The sequence below is a fragment of the Zingiber officinale genome, chromosome 1B (genome assembly GCF_018446385.1).
Source record: "Zingiber officinale cultivar Zhangliang chromosome 1B, Zo_v1.1, whole genome shotgun sequence".
NCBI classification, from domain to species: Eukaryota; Viridiplantae; Streptophyta; class Magnoliopsida; order Zingiberales; family Zingiberaceae; genus Zingiber; species Zingiber officinale.
This window is the reverse complement of record NC_055986.1, coordinates 138,152,921-138,171,169: the sequence shown is the minus strand read 5'-3', so window position 1 is coordinate 138,171,169 and position 18,249 is coordinate 138,152,921. Positions and strand designations below refer to the sequence as shown.

The 18,249-nt window shown below is 36.7% G+C and overlaps 1 protein-coding gene across 1 annotated transcript; it reads left to right on the top strand.

The window, feature by feature from the left end:
- Positions 1-11,649: 11,649 nt before the first annotated feature.
- LOC121981762 (CTP synthase-like) lies at positions 11,650-17,032 on the top strand. Its single transcript, XM_042534469.1, has 21 exons — positions 11,650-11,870; positions 12,508-12,587; positions 12,801-12,887; positions 13,016-13,066; positions 13,163-13,280; positions 13,466-13,522; positions 13,618-13,682; positions 13,761-13,844; positions 13,958-14,008; positions 14,111-14,173; positions 14,280-14,326; positions 14,406-14,475; positions 14,562-14,624; positions 14,792-14,881; positions 14,976-15,014; positions 15,139-15,366; positions 15,448-15,533; positions 15,626-15,674; positions 15,797-15,877; positions 15,971-16,064; positions 16,510-17,032. Exons 1-21 carry the CDS (start codon positions 11,753-11,755, stop codon positions 16,695-16,697), a joined length of 1,809 nt encoding a protein of 602 aa, XP_042390403.1. The 5' UTR covers positions 11,650-11,752; the 3' UTR covers positions 16,698-17,032.
- The last annotated feature ends 1,217 nt before the right edge of the window (positions 17,033-18,249 follow it).

Here is an 18,249-nt window from a genome sequence, read left to right as displayed (position 1 = left end):
CGCTCGACTCAGGATATGAGATATCAGCCGAAGCATGTCTAATGATTAGGCCGTACACAAGATCGCACGATCTTGCCGTCACATCATGGAGAGGCTGATACAGTAACAGTATGGTCTCATGGACGTCTCCCTGACAGATCCATATTTAGACATGGCCCTTCTGACAGACCCATACCTGGGCATGGTCAAAGGCAGGTGGTTGCTTTGATTGGCACACCCAGGCTTCTTTGAGAGATCTATATAAGGCTTCCATTTCTCCACTGGAGGTATGAAAAATCTTCATCTTGAAGCCACCTTTTTGTTATTCCTCGCCTGACTTGAGCGTCAGAGGGCCGTCGCCGGGACACCCCTCCCGGCTCGGTTTCGTTGCAGGTTCACCGGAGCATTCGAGGATCTAGCAGGAAGCGCCACGTGCCCAGCGTCCACTGATTCCCGGTTCGGACAGGATCACGTACTATCATCCAATACTTCACCAGTACCGTGGATCAAGTTAAACTTAGCCCTTTTTATTCTAGTTCTAATTACCCTGCCGGGTAGGTTGCGTTTAGTTATCCTGTCAGGTAGATTCCTTTTGGAGGTGCCAGCTATTCTAGAGCCTCCCTTCATATTCCTTTATAACTTTTATTTAATTTAAAGTTTGAATTATATATATATATATATATATATATATATATATATATATATATATATATATATATATATATATATATATATATATATATATATATATATTATTTATTAATTTATTAAGACAGTTTTTCTTTTTGCTCCCTCTAGATCATAGCCTCGATAAGGTTTATCAAGGTAATGAATTTGATCCTTGGGGACCCAATATTAACCAAGTCCAACTTGATTGACCAAGTTGGACTTGGGTACCCATGCTTGGACTAGTTTACTATTTGGTCTGTTGACTAAGGATAGATAGGATCGATATTTCCTTTTGGAATTAAAACCTAATCCAGTTCTATTATAAACGGCTCTTTGTGTCCCAAGAATCAAGTCAAGATTCTTGGAGCCCAGTGTAAACCGTTCCAAAGCAGTCTTCAAATCCTTGACTTGGCTTTTCAGGTTGGAATTCTCTTCCTCAAGTTTTTGAACTTGAGTTGAGGTTCCAGTCTAAACTGGATCAGTCAAGGATTCGGTATTAGTCACTTCTTTAAGGAGTGTTACCTCCTTTAGGAGCGACTTGATTCGAACTTTGAACTTAGCTACGTTATGCATTAAGTAATTGATTAAACTATATAACCGACATTTACTTACAGAGGGGTTTGGCCCTTCGGAAATAGATGCGGATCTGTGGCTTCTCTTGGACTCGGCTTCCGATTCGTCCTCGCTTCTGGTGTCGTCCCGGGCTATCAATGCGAGGAAGCTTGCCTGCTCGACTTCTTCGTCGTCGGATTCCTCGGACGAAGATTCGTCCCAAGTTGCCTTCAGAGCCTTCTTAGTTTCTTTGGATCCTTTTGGTTCGAGCAGTTCGCCTTGATGTGCCCCTTCTGATTACACCCGTAGCAAGTCACCTCGAATTTGACCTTTGAACTCGTTTGGGCTTCTTTGGTCTGGATTGCCTTTTTAACATCCTTTTTGTTGAAGCCCTTCTTTTTGTAGAGTTTCTTCATCAGGTTGACGATTTCGGTTGTGAGCTCGTTGTCGTCTTCCGAATCTTGTTCCTCTTCTGATTCTTGTTCGGTTCTACGTTTTGATTTTGACTCGCATGCTCTTCCTATACCTGCAATCAAAGCCAACCCTTTCTCGGTCGGACGTGAGTTAGTCTGTTCAGGAAGCTCAAACTCAGACAACAACTCATTTAATTTAATAGTAGAGAGGTCCTTAGAAACCTTGTAGGCATCTACCATGGATGCCCATAAGGTGTTCCTCGGAAAGGCGTTTAAGGAGTACCTTATGATGTCCCGGTTATCTACCTTCGGGAAAGGAATTCGGCCGTGGAGCTGGCTAGCCATCTCACCTTCCTGCATTTTTAAGTTATACAGTTTATTGAATAACAAATTTCGCTTACTTACTTTGGTATCCGAGGTCCCTTCGTGAAGCTTGATCAGCTTCTCCCATAGCTCTTTGGCGCTCGAGAATAGACCGACACGGTTCAGCTACTCCTTTGTTAGTCCGCACTGGAGGGTACAAGTTTCTCTGGCATTTGCCTCCACCTTCTTGATTAATGCTGGTTCCCAGTCCTCGCAGGGTGTAGGTTTGCCGTCTTTATCAGTTGGTAGTTCCAATCCAGTCTTGACGATCATCCACGTTTCAAACTGGATCTTCAAGAAGTTCTCCATTCTGCCCTTCCAGTAACCGAAGTCCTCTCCGGTGAAGAGCGGGGGGCAGACAGTATTATAGCCTTCTTGTTGGGCCATTTTAGATCTACCGCAGAGAGAAGAAAGAAAGAAAATATCCCAAGACTTGATCTTGGATTAGTAGTGTTGTATGAAAGACAATAATTAATTGCGTTCTCGAGTGGTGTTGCACCGACTTCGAGAAAAGAGTACGATAACAAAAAGAACTTAATCAGAAAATAGCAATTATGCTAATTTCCAATTGACTCCGAAAAATAGAAAGCACCACGAAAAAATTGCGTGATTGGTGGTTGCACCAGATCAACGCTACCCCGCTCTGATACTAATTGTTGGATCAAGAAGCGCTAGAGGGGGGTGAATAGCGCTTGTGGCTATTTCGCTCGATTCGTAAAACTCGAGTGTTAAAGCAGCGGAAAATAAAAAGAACAACACACAAAGACACATATTATTTACTTGGTTCGGAGCCTGTGGCGACTCCTACTCCAAGGCCCACGATCGTTGATCGCTTTCGGTGGGCAACAACTATAATATTGTAAATGAGAGTACAACTTTGAAATACAATATTAAAGCTGGAATACAAATTATACCGACGATGAAAATCACTATCTTGAAGCTTCGACTCGTCGGGGTCTTGCCGTAGCTCAGCTGGATCGTCTTGTTAGCAGCACACAGGAGAAAGAGCTCTAGAGAATTGATTGTATGAGTGTTGCCTCGACAACCCCTTTTATACACTGCTGAAGGCGCCTCCAAGCACGTCTGAGGTGCCTCCAGGCTGCCCGAGCCGCACGCGTGGATCAGCATAGAACTGGTCGCACTTATCTACTTTAAGGCGCCTCCAAGCCTCTTCAAGGCGCCTTCAAGCCTTGGTCCAAGGCGCCTCCAGCTTCATCTGAGGCGCTTCCAACACTGCTTCGTAGCCAGCTCCTGCTTTGCACCCGAGGCGCCTCCAAGCTCGATGGAGGCGCCTCGGACACTGTTCATCCGAGACTTAGTTTGTTCCTTTCTTACCTGCAAGACACGTTAGTCCCAAAACAACAACTTACCCTGCAAGACAAAGTTAGAACAAATATAAATATGATAAATCAAGTAATTGACAGCCATCGGACTGTCCGGGTCTGATTTCAGATTTCCCACCGGAAACCCTAGGTAGACCCGACGCCTACTGTCCCCTCTACGAGGAACGCGTCCTCACCTACTCTCTTCAGGAGAGATTACCTGGTGTCAGTCCGGTCCTCCAGACTGACTGGACTTTCTGCCTAGGGTTACCACCCCTAGGACCTAGGATTACCGTCCCCTAGGATTTTTCTCCACCTGGGGTTACCACCCCCTAGGACCTAGGGTTACCGCGCCCTAGGGTTTTCCTTCACCTAGGGTTACCACCCCCTAGGACCTAAGGTTACCACCCCTTAGGGTTTTCTACCACCTAGGGTTACCACCCTCTAGGACCTAGGGTTATCACCCCCTAGGGTTTTTCACCTGCCTAACCTCAGTTAGGACTTTCTTGCAATCTCATTTAAGCACATTAGATAACAAGGAATCTTAACTTTGAATCTCTTTGCCATTATCAAAACTTAGGTTTGATTGTCGGATACTTCCCGCACCAACAAAAATAAGGACCATTAAAATAATGGAGGTCACTTATTTGTATCCATATAATTATCACATTTTTTTTAATGTCAATAAAAAAAATAAAAATGAAATGACACCTAACAACTAAACGTGGCCATCCTTTGCCATCGTGGCCACTGTTCTCGTAAACGTGGCATCATTTTCTGAATTTTAATCACGTAAATGTTGAAAAACTGCAACTGTTTATCTTCAAAAAAATCGACGTTTCGTCGCGTGCTTCGCCGCACGCCTCCACGCCGCATGAACCACCGCAACTGTGGTTGTCGACCACGACAGCCAAACCGACGGCATACCAGGACCGTTGCCGACCTTTCCAATGTGGAACGCCGGTCACATTTTGCTCGCGTGGTCGCCAGCTTCTGTTTGCGCAGAAACAGTGAGAGATGGCCACAGTCAACTCACCGGCCACATACGTATCTCCGGCCAACTGTAACATTTTATCCTGCTCGGAAAACAACCTCCAGCATGAAGTTGTCGCCGGTAGCCTATTGTTGGTCACCGACGCTCGCTCGCGATGAGTAGAAAACTCAAGAAGCGGAGTTCAGCGTGTTGCCAACTATCTTGGATGTCGTCGCCGGTCCAGGAACATGATCACAAACAACCTCCCACGGTACTTTCCCTTTATCGGTGGAAGTTGCGATGCAGTTGCAATTTTTTTTTTTTTTCAGCCGATGGCAACACAGAACAATGTCGAAAATTGCGATCCAGAAATAAAATCGCAAGATGATATATCCAGAACCAAAATCGAGATTACACAAAGATAAAGCTTTGTAATCAAAAATTATTTTCCTAAGAATTTGAAATAGAAAGCTCTCATACCAATTGATAAAATAATTGGGTTGAGAAATCTCAACATAAATCTTATGCATTCTATTCAAATTCTTAAGAAATTATAAATTGGATAGATAGAAATTACGAAGCATACCAGAATCCATAGTATGCAATCGATTTTGGGCATGATCTTCAATTTACAGATCTTCCTTAGTATCAAGAGAATTTTGTCATGAGGAAACAAAACAAAAAAACATCATCTTCAAATTGAGACCATAACCTTTATTTATAGAAACATAAGTTTATCTATTTATAATTTGGCCCCTCAACAAATTAGAAATTATACATGGTATCCACATTAATTTATTCATAACAATTAAACCCTTAAGTCATATTACTTAATCATAATTTGATCATATTAAATTATGACTTCTTTAATTGATGGCATTAGACATTTATAATTACAATTATAATCCCAAAATTCTGATACTTCATACATCCCTCGTTAAACGATCGTATGGCCATAAGGCATTGTCAGAGCCTGCGTCGTCACCTCAAAATCGAACATGTGACATAAAGGCTTCCTGTAGTTTGTTCTAAAGCTTTGCCAGTGCATGTGTTGGGTCTGCTGGGCATAGCAGCTCGCTGTAAATATGAAATCAACAAGAAATGTTCTTTTCCAAAGAAAAATCATACTGTGATGATAATCAATCATAATATAAAGGATCGCATTAACGAACTTAGAGAAACCAAATTATGAAAAAATCTGCCTTCAGAAGATGTCGTTTCAGCCATTTGTTTAGCTTTTTGATACAAATTAATTCATACTGTGAATACAAACATCTTCGCCAGTGTCTTTACTATCAAGGCGATGCAGGACTAACATAGAAGTATTTAATTTTTTATAGATCATAATTTTTTATTCGGTATTTGGAAGCAAATTCTCTTGGCTTTCATATGATTAAATTTTGGACCAAAAATAGGTTTTTTTTTTTGGAGGATCCTAGTATTTTTTTTTGTTATTTTTATTAATTTTTATTTTTATAATATTTACGATATCTTTAGTAGTTTAGTAGGTTAGGTATTTATGAATTATGGATGGTCTATATAAACATCATATTCAACTATATGAGGATTTATTTAATATTCTTAATAATTTTTCTATTTATGAGATTTTTTAAAAAAATTTCCAATTTTTCTTTTCTGGTCAGCCCCGAATCACTATCCTGTCGTTACGTGACAACCACCTTCACTTTCAGTGTATGGATATAGATATATATCTATGGAGATGGAGAGTATGCCCTTTCATTATGTGAGGCATCAATGCTGCTGTCTCCTCGGCATGGAATAATTGACATGATCGATATTAACAAAGAGCATCGTCTAAATGTGATAAGGAGTAGTTATGGCATCGATATGATCATTCCATAGAGCAAGAATTAATGATGAAGGGGACAGATCGCAACTAGAATATCTCGACGTTGTCTAGATCATTATGATCATTTCATAGAGCAAGAATTTCCCAAAAAAAAGAAAGATATGTTTTGAGGGGACAAAAATAAGGATTACAATATTTATTTGGACTAAAAGGAAAAAAAAATTATTATTATTGTAATCGGAATGATTCCTTTTCTCGCCACATTTCATAGAGTTTAACTCCTAATAATAAAATTATGCGAAATTATTTAAATAAATAAAGTTAAGTTTATCATATGATCCTATACATCTTTATGATTTGTTTCGATTGATGTTGATATATTATTTTATATATTTTATTATTTTATATATTTTATTATTTTATTAAGAATTTTGATATTTACTAACTAACTTTAAATTAATTTGATGAAACTCAAAATCAAATTAAGTTAATATCTTTTTTTAATTTTTACATTGAAAATATTTTTAAGATTTATTAGTAATTTACACAAGCATATCAATTAGAGATCTAGAATAGGAATTCAAGACAATTATGATGTATTATTGGAAATTTTTCTCATTAATCAATTAGAGATCTAAATTTCGAGACTCAATTGCAGCGTATTATTGAGAATTTTTCTCATTAATCAATTAGGAATATAAAGTCTCTTTAGTCCTACATCTTAGGATTAATAACACTACAAGTAAAGAAACTTCTATAAATACCTTGGGTCGGTAGAAACTTCTATAAATACCTTGGGTCGTTAACGTTAGAAAGTATACTTTTCTCGACCTTTTGGTTAAGATCAAATATGATATTAAATTATTTTTTTTAATAAAAGAGAGTCCGTTAAAATAACTTGCTGTTAGAATTCTTAAGTGTCATCTTTATGGGCGGTCGGTCTTTTGGCTATGATTAAGTGTTGTATTTGTTAGACCTTTTTGGCTAAAATTATATTATCATTGAATAATGTTGTTTAATTACTTGATAGAAAATATTCATTTTATAAAATTTATATGTATTCATGTATTATATTACACATGCAAGCAATGGTGCAATGTGTGTGTACGATCGCTAACGTCACCCTTATATAGCACTATTGTATAGACGTACCTTTACTCAATTTATGGGTGATCTTTTGGTTAAGATTAAGTGTAGTATTTGTTCTAATAAAATTTACGTATATTCATGTATTATATTATACACTCAACGTGTGTACATGATTGCTAATATTTTCACTATTCCAAAGGCTAGTAGTCGCCCGTGATTACCTCTTTCGTGTTAACCCCGGGACGGATTGGCGGGGGCGTTGGGGGCGAGCGTATTCGCCTTTTGCCACAATGATTGCTAATATTTAATTAAGAATATGGACTTTTTAATAACCAACTCTTAATTGATTTGGTGAACCCCAAAATTAAGTTACGTTAATATCTTTTTTTCTTTTTATATCAAAAATAATTTCAACTTCTTATCCTTCTCAAATCACAGACGCATAACCTAATTCCTACTATCTGCATCGCTGCTTCTTGTCGCCTCAATCCTTATCGATTTTTCATCATTTTCTCCTCCCCTTCATCTCTCTAATTTTTATTACAACTTTCTCTTTCTAATCATTTTTATATCACAACGCATCAATTCATTTGTTTCAGTTCTTCTGTATATTGATACAGCCGCATCAATCCATCTGTATCTCATCAATTCTTGGGAAAAATTATAGTGACATCTATTCATCTATGTATTTTATCGGTTATCTCATTGGTTCTTTGGGTGATATAAGACATTAACTCTATATAACTTGAGGTATGATTAACAACATAATTTCTACTTTACTTTCATATTAAGATTTTTATAGAATAAATCGTATTATTTGAAAGTAAATATTTATTTTATGTAATTTACGTATATTCATGCATTATATTACACGCAACACGTGTGCACAATGCCTAGTATATAATTAAACATATAGAAGGAAAATAAAAAATGGAATAATATCTTTTGGAACCCCTAACGCTCGCGAGTTACCATTAATTATTTATGTCTACATGTTTGACTAATGCCAAAGACAATGAGATCATGAAATATTGAAAGATAAAGACTTGCTGCGCTCACGGGGTATAGGTAGACGGTGGGCGCATGATATTTCTGGTGTAATGACTAAAGATCGATTTTTAAGAACCCATGACCTGCATGGTTTACTCTACCATGCGCTTCTCGCTTATGTATCTATATTTATCTCCCTCTTTATCCGTAAGATTGGTACTAAAGGGCTGTTAAGATAGCATATATTTTTTTTTTTTTGAAAGATTTTTGTGAAAGATAAAGACTTCATGCTTAACAAAAAATTAAACTTTGTTAACAAGGGATATATATATATATATATATATATATATATATATATATATATATATATATATATATATATATATATATATATATATATATATATATATATATATATATATATATATATATATATCTCAATGATTATCTACTGTTTTTAATTAGACATATATCTGTCTAGTGTGATTAGTCAAAATATAATCTACTTAGGATTGACTGACAATATTCTTTTTTTTTTAAAAAAAAAAACTATTTTGTCATCATAGAATATAAATTTAACATTTTATTAAAAAACCAAGGGTAATTGAATATTTCAGAGGTTAAAAATTTGCGTATATATTCACTGTTAAAAAATAAATACTTGAAGTTGGATATATTGTTAAAGAGTTAAGATAAACATATAGTGTGATAATTTAAACTGCCATTTAATATTCTGTAAGAGGAAAAAATATGTAAGAAATAAATACCACTTTGTTAGAATAAAGAATACAAGATCTAGTAAAATTTGGAGAATCATTTGTTAAATCTAATTGTTAAATTTTATTATCTAAGTTCTTAATAAATTACAATATTAAGTGAATTTTTAATAAGTTGAGCTTTTGTAATATTGTAAATCAATTCTACAAGAATTTTAGAGGCTATAAATTTAATTAATTGTTAGTAAGATTGATACTAAGGACTATTAAAGATAGAAAAACCATTGTTTAAGAATGTTTAACTTTGTCATTGGTAACTACTCATAGAAGGAATAGTTTAATTTCAAATATTGTATATAAAACATTTAATAGTGACCTAAAAAACAGGGTACCTCTCCAGTCTCCTCTGTATTCACATAAATTCACCATCTCCTTGCTATGGACTACTAATCCACTCTCAACCAAACCCAACCACTAGAATAAAGAGTCATCGTGTAATTCGATAGTCATACATGATATGATGCTTTGGATCTATAGAGCACTCAATGCGCATGTACTCCATTGTCAAATCATATCTAGTAGCAAGAACCACTGGTCGCCCACAAAATCTTTGCCTCTGGCCCACCATTATCTTGTCATTTAATTTGTTTGGGGTCGCCATAACTTGTTTACCCTATTTGGCATGCGTGCATCCGAATCTCTCCACTTCGACGCACGCAATCCCCTCACCTTGCGCAACGTAATTTAAGATGCGTAAAACGGTGGGGAGGTTAAATGAATTGCCACTGGCAACCAGACAACATCTAACTGAATCAACGACCACCAAACTGCCGGGAATCTGCTGGTACCTTGGTCCGAATCTAGGCCGTGAAGTTTTTCGGTACCGAGTGGTCCCGGTTTTGCGTAAGGCAACCTGCCAGGCCACATGGCTTTTTCATCCGATGATCAAATTCGGCCAACTACGCACCGAGGAATCCGCCGACAGCCCACGATCCCCGCGGCAGACTGGCCGAACACCCCACTCGGCGGTTACGGCCGTTCTGCCACAAATCCACTGCGAGATTCGACCCGGTGCGTGGCCTCAGATTCTGTGCCTGTCTCAAATTAGATTCGTTTCCTACTCGACCTCATGTGATGCCCTGCCTTACCCTGGCCCACCACGTGCCCCCCGGCATTCGCGCCGCGATCGGAGCGGGAGATGATGGAACGGTGCGCGCGCTGTCGTCTATGGGCCGTGTCTCGGCCGCTTCATCGTCGGTCGGCGGGAAGGTGGCGGGAAGTTGTGGGTGCCTCGATTGGAATAGGAACCACGAGAACGATGGATGGCCCTACCCAATCGGTCGCGTAGTAGTTTGCCATTTGGCGGATAGTCGTATTTATTTAATTCGCTAGAAGAAAACTGATCCATATTTTATTTTGAAGAAAATAAAACAATTTTATTTCCCATGAACGACTTCGACTCTCTCATTCTGAGAACAATGATTTAAAAATAAAACCAATGTCTTTAAATAAAAGTGAAATCATTTATGTCTATTTATGTAGATTGGGGTGCAAATCATCAATGTCTATTTTTTTTTAAAAAAAAAGAAAAAAAGCGGTAAGAAATCATTTATGCCTTGTTTAGTTAGATGAGCAAATGGGTCAAAGCATTCAATTTTTGGCCATGTGACATGTTGAATGTATATGTATTCATTTGTATCCTGCAGGTGCACTTAGCAAAGTCAACATAAATACTCTTTCCACGATGATCAATTATAATTTTTTGATTTATCTTCTTAAGTTGACCTTTTACTATAATTTATATCTTAGTAAAAAATATATTACCTTAATTATTTTTCACATGTGCTGTTGTTGTTCAACAAATTTTCTCATAATTTATCTCCCTTTGAGATAATGATGAGTCAGTTTAGAAAGGTGACAATTTTACTTGTTTATTTTTCCTGTCTATTTGCATCCTTATTAACTTATGAAAATATTTGTATGGGTGTGTATATTGCATATTATTTAATTATAAAAATTGTGCTTAATTAACCATATATTTTATATTGGATTTCGATTGATTTATTTAAGTTGAACTGAATTTTTACTCACCTTATCCACATATTTATATTCTTATTAAATTATAGAAATATGGCCTATACATTGTCAAAATCAACATTTACAAGAGTAGAACATGAACAAAAACATTTTTCATACTTGAATATTTAAGAAAATTGTATAATATCAGTTTAAAATAATTTAGGTAATATGAAAATTTTGAGTTTTTTCTTTAAAAAGTTAATTTTGATGGAAAAAAAAGAGACAACTTCTCAGATTAACTTATAAATACTGAAACATAACAAATCATGAAATTCTCATGGATATCGATGGATGGATTCCAAGTTCCTAGGTTTTGAATTGGTCAAACCTCAAACGGTTTGACTTTGAAGGTGACAAGATTAATGTGCTAATCCATCGAAATAGACAAATTAGCCACCTATTTGCTTCTACTAAGAACAAGAACCGCAACAAGATCCAAAGCCACAACAAAAAGACGGATAGTCCAATTTATTCCTGTCAAATGTCAAATATTTTCCTTTTTTCCCTCACTGGATAATTCATCTTTCTTTGTTCACCAAACAAAAGTAAGTCGGATATTTTAATTATTTTTTCAATCTTTTTTTAAATATGAAAAAAATTAAAAAATATGCAAAGGCGCCATTATTTTTTTTTTTCAAAAAAAGAATTACGTTGATGGATAAAACTCTTTTTAAGGAACGAAAAGAAACTACTTTGGGGCGAGTGGATTTATAAATAAGCCCGTCTCTGCTTGTCATCCAATTCGTCTTCTTCGCCATTGCAGCAGCGTTAGTGGGGAGAAAGAGCGAACGAGAGAGATGAAGTACGTGTTGGTGACGGGCGGAGTGGTGAGTGGGCTGGGGAAAGGGGTGACGGCCAGCAGCATCGGAATCCTCCTCAAGGCCTGTGGCCTCCGCGTCACCTCCATTAAGATCGGTACACGCCTCGCTCTTCATATCCTCCCAAATCAAAGGATTTTTTTTTTTTTTTAATATTTCCATTTTTTGCATTCCGAGTTTTTTGTTTTCTTGTATCATTCTCGCACTACGGTCCGTCAAAATCGTTTTTTTGAATCGCATTCCCCTTCTTTTTCCCCCTTTAAAAATTGTGTTTTCCTCCCTTCTCTTCTTCTTTTCTGTGAAGGCCGTCGCAGCCGTGTGATGTAATGATGGGGACATTGGCGGTTGTGTTTGGCTGCAAATATTTGGGAGAGATCGTTGCAGTACAGGTCTTTCGATGTGCATCCCTTCAGTATTATCTGGGCCTCATCGCGAATATAGATACCTGATTCGCTTGTTCTTCTTCAGATTTGCTATACAGAAAATTTGTTTGACTGAAAGGCTTTTTGTTTCAACTTTACACTGTTGTAGATGTTGTAACGTGCTTGTTCTTCTTCAGATTTGCTATTGTTTTTTCATCTTTTCTTGTGCTTGTGTTTTCTCACTTAGTTTTCCCTTTTTTAAAAAGAAAAAAAAATGTAAGAGATAGTTAACAATATGGATAAAGTCTTCATATCCTTAGTTTGCATCACTCTATCTTAAATTGATAACTCTGTCATTGTGGACTTGTGCAGATCCTTATCTAAACACTGATGCTGGGACCATGTCTCCATTCGAGCATGGGGAAGTTTTTGTGTTAGATGATGGCGGAGAGGTAATATGAGCATTGAGATATCTCTGATGCATTTCTTGAAATCTAGAATCAAGTTAATTTTCATTCAAGGATTGGGCTTCTATTGTGTTTTCTCAAATCTAGAAACCTAAACATTTTGTGCCCAACTCTTGTCTATGAAAGGCTAGTTAATCATTTCCTTCTGTGGCTTCATTTCACTTCAAGTGGTGACCCTTCTTGTACTTCATGTAATAGGTGGACTTGGATCTAGGAAATTATGAACGCTTCCTTGACATCAAGTTAACTCGCGATAACAATATTACAACTGGAAAAATATACCAGGTGACTTTTATTCTTTGCGTGTTGGTGATCCTCACTTTGTAAATTTACTTCCAATTTTCTTTGGCTATTTTGGTTCTTTATGAATTACTGTTATTCTCCTCTCGTAATGTATCTATTTCTGGTGACAGTATGTCATTAACAAAGAGAGGAGAGGGGACTACCTGGGAAAAACAGTTCAGGTGTGTCTCTAACTAATGAACAAATTGCACCTGCTCACTAAAAAATTTGGTTACTTTCTCACTATCCCTTCAAAACTGTCTTTATTTCTTTTGAAGGTCGTGCCCCATATTACAGACGCCATTCAAGAATGGATTGAACGTGTGGCAATGATACCTGTAGATGGCACAGATGAACCAGCTGATGTTTGTATCATCGAATTAGGCGGAACTATAGGTAAGGTTTCTTCAGGAGTTCTGTTTTAGTAAGCACAAACTATAGTAGCCAAAAGATACTGCAACTATCTGATCAAATCTTACTATTGCAAGTTATTATTATCTAAATACTGCCATATTCATCCAAGTATGCATCCAGAAGAAACATTACTTTCCATAATATTAACTGTGAAGATCTTAATTCAGGAGACATTGAATCAATGCAATTTATAGAAGCTTTGGGTCAATTCTCTTACCGTGTAGGTGAGAAGAATCTGCAGCCAATTGCTCAATATATTAGTTTTGACAGCTTATTTTAAATCCTCTTTCATGTACAAGATTTTGGTTGTTCATAACAGGGCCTGGTAATTTCTGTCTGGTTCATGTCAGTCTTGTACCAGTTCTCAAATCAGTCGGCGAACCAGTAATGAGTACAAAGTTATTTGCAGCTGAATGTATTTCTCCAAATCATTACAGCTAACACTTTCTTTTATTCCTGTAGAAAACTAAACCAACACAACATAGTGTTAGGGGATTAAGAGGACTTGGGCTAACCCCACATATTTTAGCTTGCCGTAGTGAGAAGGTCCCTATTAAACTCTCATTTCATCATTTTTAGCCCTCTTGTATGTTGCCACTAATTTCTTTTCCTTTACCATGATTCATCTACTAAAGTTCAATTTGATGTTTTTTTTGCAGCCCCTTGAAGTAAATGTTAAAGAAAAACTTTCACTTTTTTGCCACGTTCCAGTAATTTTCTCAACTTTTACTCGTCAAGATATTTTCTCTGTTGTTTATTCTAGGATGAGAGTGCTAATTTTATCGTATCAATCAACTATTTGTTTCTTTTAGGTGGCAAATATTATTACCCTCCATGATGTTACAAACATCTGGCACATTCCATTGGTTCTGAGGGTAGTGCAATTTTTTTCGTTTTGACAATACCATGAATACTCTTTGTTTCAAAAATTGTCTCTAGTTATTATAACATTTATATTAACATCCTTCATGACCTCTGCAGGAGCAAAAGGCTCATGAAGCTCTTCTGAAGTTATTAAACCTTGAAAGGTCATTTTGTTATAAAGCTTATTCTGTTGCAATTTAGTTACTTGTTCCCTCCCTCATAAGACAACTTTAACTTGTATAGATGCACTAAGGAACCTCTACTGGTAGAATGGATGGCTAGAGCTAAACTCTGTGATATGTTGCATGATCCTGTGAGCCATCTTCTTTCCTCTCTAATTCTTTTATTTGTTCCAATGGGAGTTAAAAATACTTACTAATTAAATGATTGTTTTTTTAGGTGAAGATTGCCATTGTAGGAAAGTATACTGGTCTTCCTGATTCTTATCTCTCTGTACTGAAGGTGAATGCTGATGTCAATTTGTTCTTCTAAAATATAGTAATTTCCATTGATTCTTGTAGTTCTGTGCACTTTAGGGCTGTCATTGTTGGGATTGGCAACCCTTGTGTGTGTGTTCTTATAAAAACGAAGCACTTTCACTGACTATAGTCTCCTTTGTGAAATTGCAGGCTCTTTTACATGCTTCTGTTGCTTGTCGGAAAAAACTTGTCATAAATTGGGTGCCCTCATCTGATCTTGAAGAAACTTCTGCAGAAGAGGTCTGCTTTCATGATACTCTATAGCCTCGTCCCTTGAATTTCTTGTTAGCATTTTCCTTGTTTTCAAAATTTACAATAATTCTTATTGGCACAGACTCCTGATGCATACAAAGCAGCATGGAGGCTTTTGAAGGTGAACTTGTTTTTACTTAAGAAATCAATGCCAGACATTTTAAAGTGCATTTTCATCATCTTAACTTTTGTTTCACTCCAATATAGTTTACTTTTGCAACAATGTTAACAATCGTTTGTTACAGAGTGCAGATGGCATACTTGTCCCTGGAGGTTTTGGAGACAGAGGGGTGGAGGGTAAAATTCTTGCCGCTAAATATGCCCGTGAAAACAAAGTTCCGTACCTCGGTATTTGTCTCGGGATGCAGATTGCTGTCATAGAATATGCTCGCTCAGTCATGAACTTGAGGGAGGCAAATAGCACAGAGTTTGATCCTGATACAACAACTCCTGTTGTTGTTTTTATGCCAGAGGTAACTCTCGATTTCTACATTTTCCATCCTATTTTTTCAGATAATCTTACATGATCTTTTTATTCTCCCTTAACATAAAAGGGTTCCAAAACTCATATGGGAGGTACAATGAGACTTGGATCGAGGAGAACTTACTTTGAACTTGCTGATTGCAAATCTGCAAAGTTGTAAGCACAGAAGTATCTTTTGACCAGTGATGGTTTCATATTTAGTGTTTAAAAAGGCAATTAACTTGTTATATCTTCCGGTTTTTCTTTAGGTATGGCAAAGCAAGCTTTGTTGACGAAAGGCATCGACATAGATACGAGGTTTGGCCCATTTCATCTTGCTGATTAGAGAAGTTTAGCTAGAAGTTTAATATGATAACAGAGTTTGCTTAATCTTGTCTTGCTGTGTTTTTCCCTATAGTTCTTAGTTATTAATTTTACAGGTAAATCCTGAGATGGTAACAGAATTTGAAGAAGCTGGTCTTGCTTTTGTTGGTAAAGATGAGACGGGAAGAAGAATGGAAGTAGGCATTTGGAAGATTTTCTTGCACTCAAGAATTTCAGATTTTTTTTCTACTGTTTTTTAATATATATATCTACTATCATCAATGGTGCAGATTATTGAGCTGCCCACTCATCCTTACTTTGTCGGCGTGCAATTTCATCCAGAATTCAAGTCTAGGCCAGGGAAACCCTCTGCTGTTTTCTTAGGTAAGCAGCATTTTGAATATTGCATAATTTCAAGACACTAAGCCAGTTTTATGTTCAAATTCAGCACACATGCCTCAGTTTTGAATGCAAGATGAAAGTCGTATCAATTATTGCATGCCTCAGTTTTAAGTGACTGCCACTGATACTTTCTACTTGAATGGTGATCCTGCATCCACTCTGATTAAGCATATGCATCTTTGCCAGTGTTCTCTATTTCAATTTTTTAAGTCTATTAGCTTTACATATAAATTGTGACTTTGAATCTTGTCTCCCTACTTCCTTCTCGATGATCATTTCTGCACAATCATTTTACAATTTTCTTTTCAAGCATCTCATACACCATCTGGGATTCAGAGGCTAGTGCACGCCTAGTGCTTTCTTTTAGGAAATTAAAGGAATAATTTTAAATCTTATTTAACATTCTTCTTGACAAACTCTTTTACAGGTTTAATAGCAGCTTCGTGTGGCCGGTTAGATTTTTGGTTGCAAGCTTCTGGTCAACCGAGCATCTTAAAACCTCATACTTCCAGTAATGGTTTCTCCAAAGTCTACCAAAATGGGAGCTTGAAGAAATCTCCCAAAAGTCTGCTTAATGGAACTTTCCACTCCAATGGAAATGGTGTTCATGTCTAACGTTGGAATAGTCAACCTCCTGGATGTTATTGTGGCTTTTATGTCTTGTGGTTTTCTTGGCAGTTTCTGTTCTTCCATAGTTGCATGTGCACTGCTTTGTACAGTTAGTTGATTATGAAATCGAGTAAATGCTCCAGTGTTTTGACAGGGAGCCTTGGTGACCTTGCCATCAGTTAGAGTTTCAGGTGTAGCCTCATTTCTTCTAATGAATGTTTGATTTTGACTAGAGGAAGTTGGTGAGCGAATCAGGTGTATTTGAGAGAGGAAAGATTTATGTGAAATTGTTGTATGACATTCTAATCTCTAAGGTGATGATGCCTGTCAGTTTTATTTTATCTTAATGTTTCTACATGATGATACCTCGTTGGGCTGTTGATCGTTTCTACTCTGCACTCGAAAAGTAGCAAGACTTGCTGCCATTCACATTGTTCATCGTAAAACTGACAACAAGATAGCTCGATTGATCACTAACCGGGATTAAGATTGAAGCGCAAGGCAGTTGCCATTGGTGGGTGCAAAATGCCCGTCTGAGATGCTCTGCCATTAGCATCACACAAATGGACAAGGTTCTCCATTTCCAATATCAATCTTCATGTCCTGTAATTTATCACTGAATCTACCAAACTCGGAATATGATGAAGCATGTAGCAGACTTTGACAAAACAAAAAAAAAACGACATTGGAGTGGAGAAGAAGAGATGCTACATAATTTGTTTGGTACACCAACTGTACCAAATAATAAACACAAGACGGTGAACAAACGTTCACCGTTCACCAACTGTATTAAATACGATGTAGTTTATACAAGACCTTATTGTCAATTTGTCAAATTTTAGCATGTAAATATATAATAAACATTTTAGTATTAACATTCAATTTATTTATATATTATAGTTTTTCTAATATAGAAAGTATTAAGATTTATATAAATGATGTTTTAGGCTGCCAAACAATAGTCTCTATGTTGACAACAACAATGCCACTGTGAATTTTGAAACTAGCTTTTTTGAGGGACTGATGTTCTATTTTAATAGTTTAGCCATTGAGCATGGGCTATTACAGGATTACAAGATGGCTGCAGAAATAGATAAAGACGGATAAAGTGCGAGGGCAATAATTGAGAACAGATGGCACGGTGTAGTGGTATGGAAATTTGGTAGTTTAGTGATATTTTCTACTTAAACTGTAATCCTGCAAACTTTATGATGCTTAATATTTTTGACACTGCAGTGAAGAGCCATTGGCAGAAGGAAACAAGAATCAGTGGAAATTCAGTCCAGTTTCAGTTTGAGCTTCTAAAATATTATAGAAATAGTTAATTTTAACAATAGATGAAATTCGATCGTAAACAGTTCAAAACAAAGTTCATTCTAAGAATAGATTTAGAAGCAAAATAGGAAACGTAATTTCTAAGGCAACAAATCATTAAACAGACGCGAAAGGTTCAAGAGTTGGGATTCAGAATCTGGTTGTTGTTGTTGTTTTAATCATGAAGATGAAGAAGGGCACTGGTCGGCAGGATTGTTAATGCTCTAAAAATAAAAGAAATTAG

Coding starts and splice junctions, on each gene's coding strand:
- LOC121981762 (XM_042534469.1), top strand. CDS start 11,753: ATGAAGTACGTGTTGGTGACGGGCGGAGTGGTGAGTGGGCTGGGGAAA. Junction 14,625..14,791: donor CTTATCTCTCTGTACTGAAG/GTGAATGCTGAT, acceptor GTGAAATTGCAG/GCTCTTTTACATGCTTCTGT. Junction 15,534..15,625: donor GATTGCAAATCTGCAAAGTT/GTAAGCACAGAA, acceptor GTTTTTCTTTAG/GTATGGCAAAGCAAGCTTTG.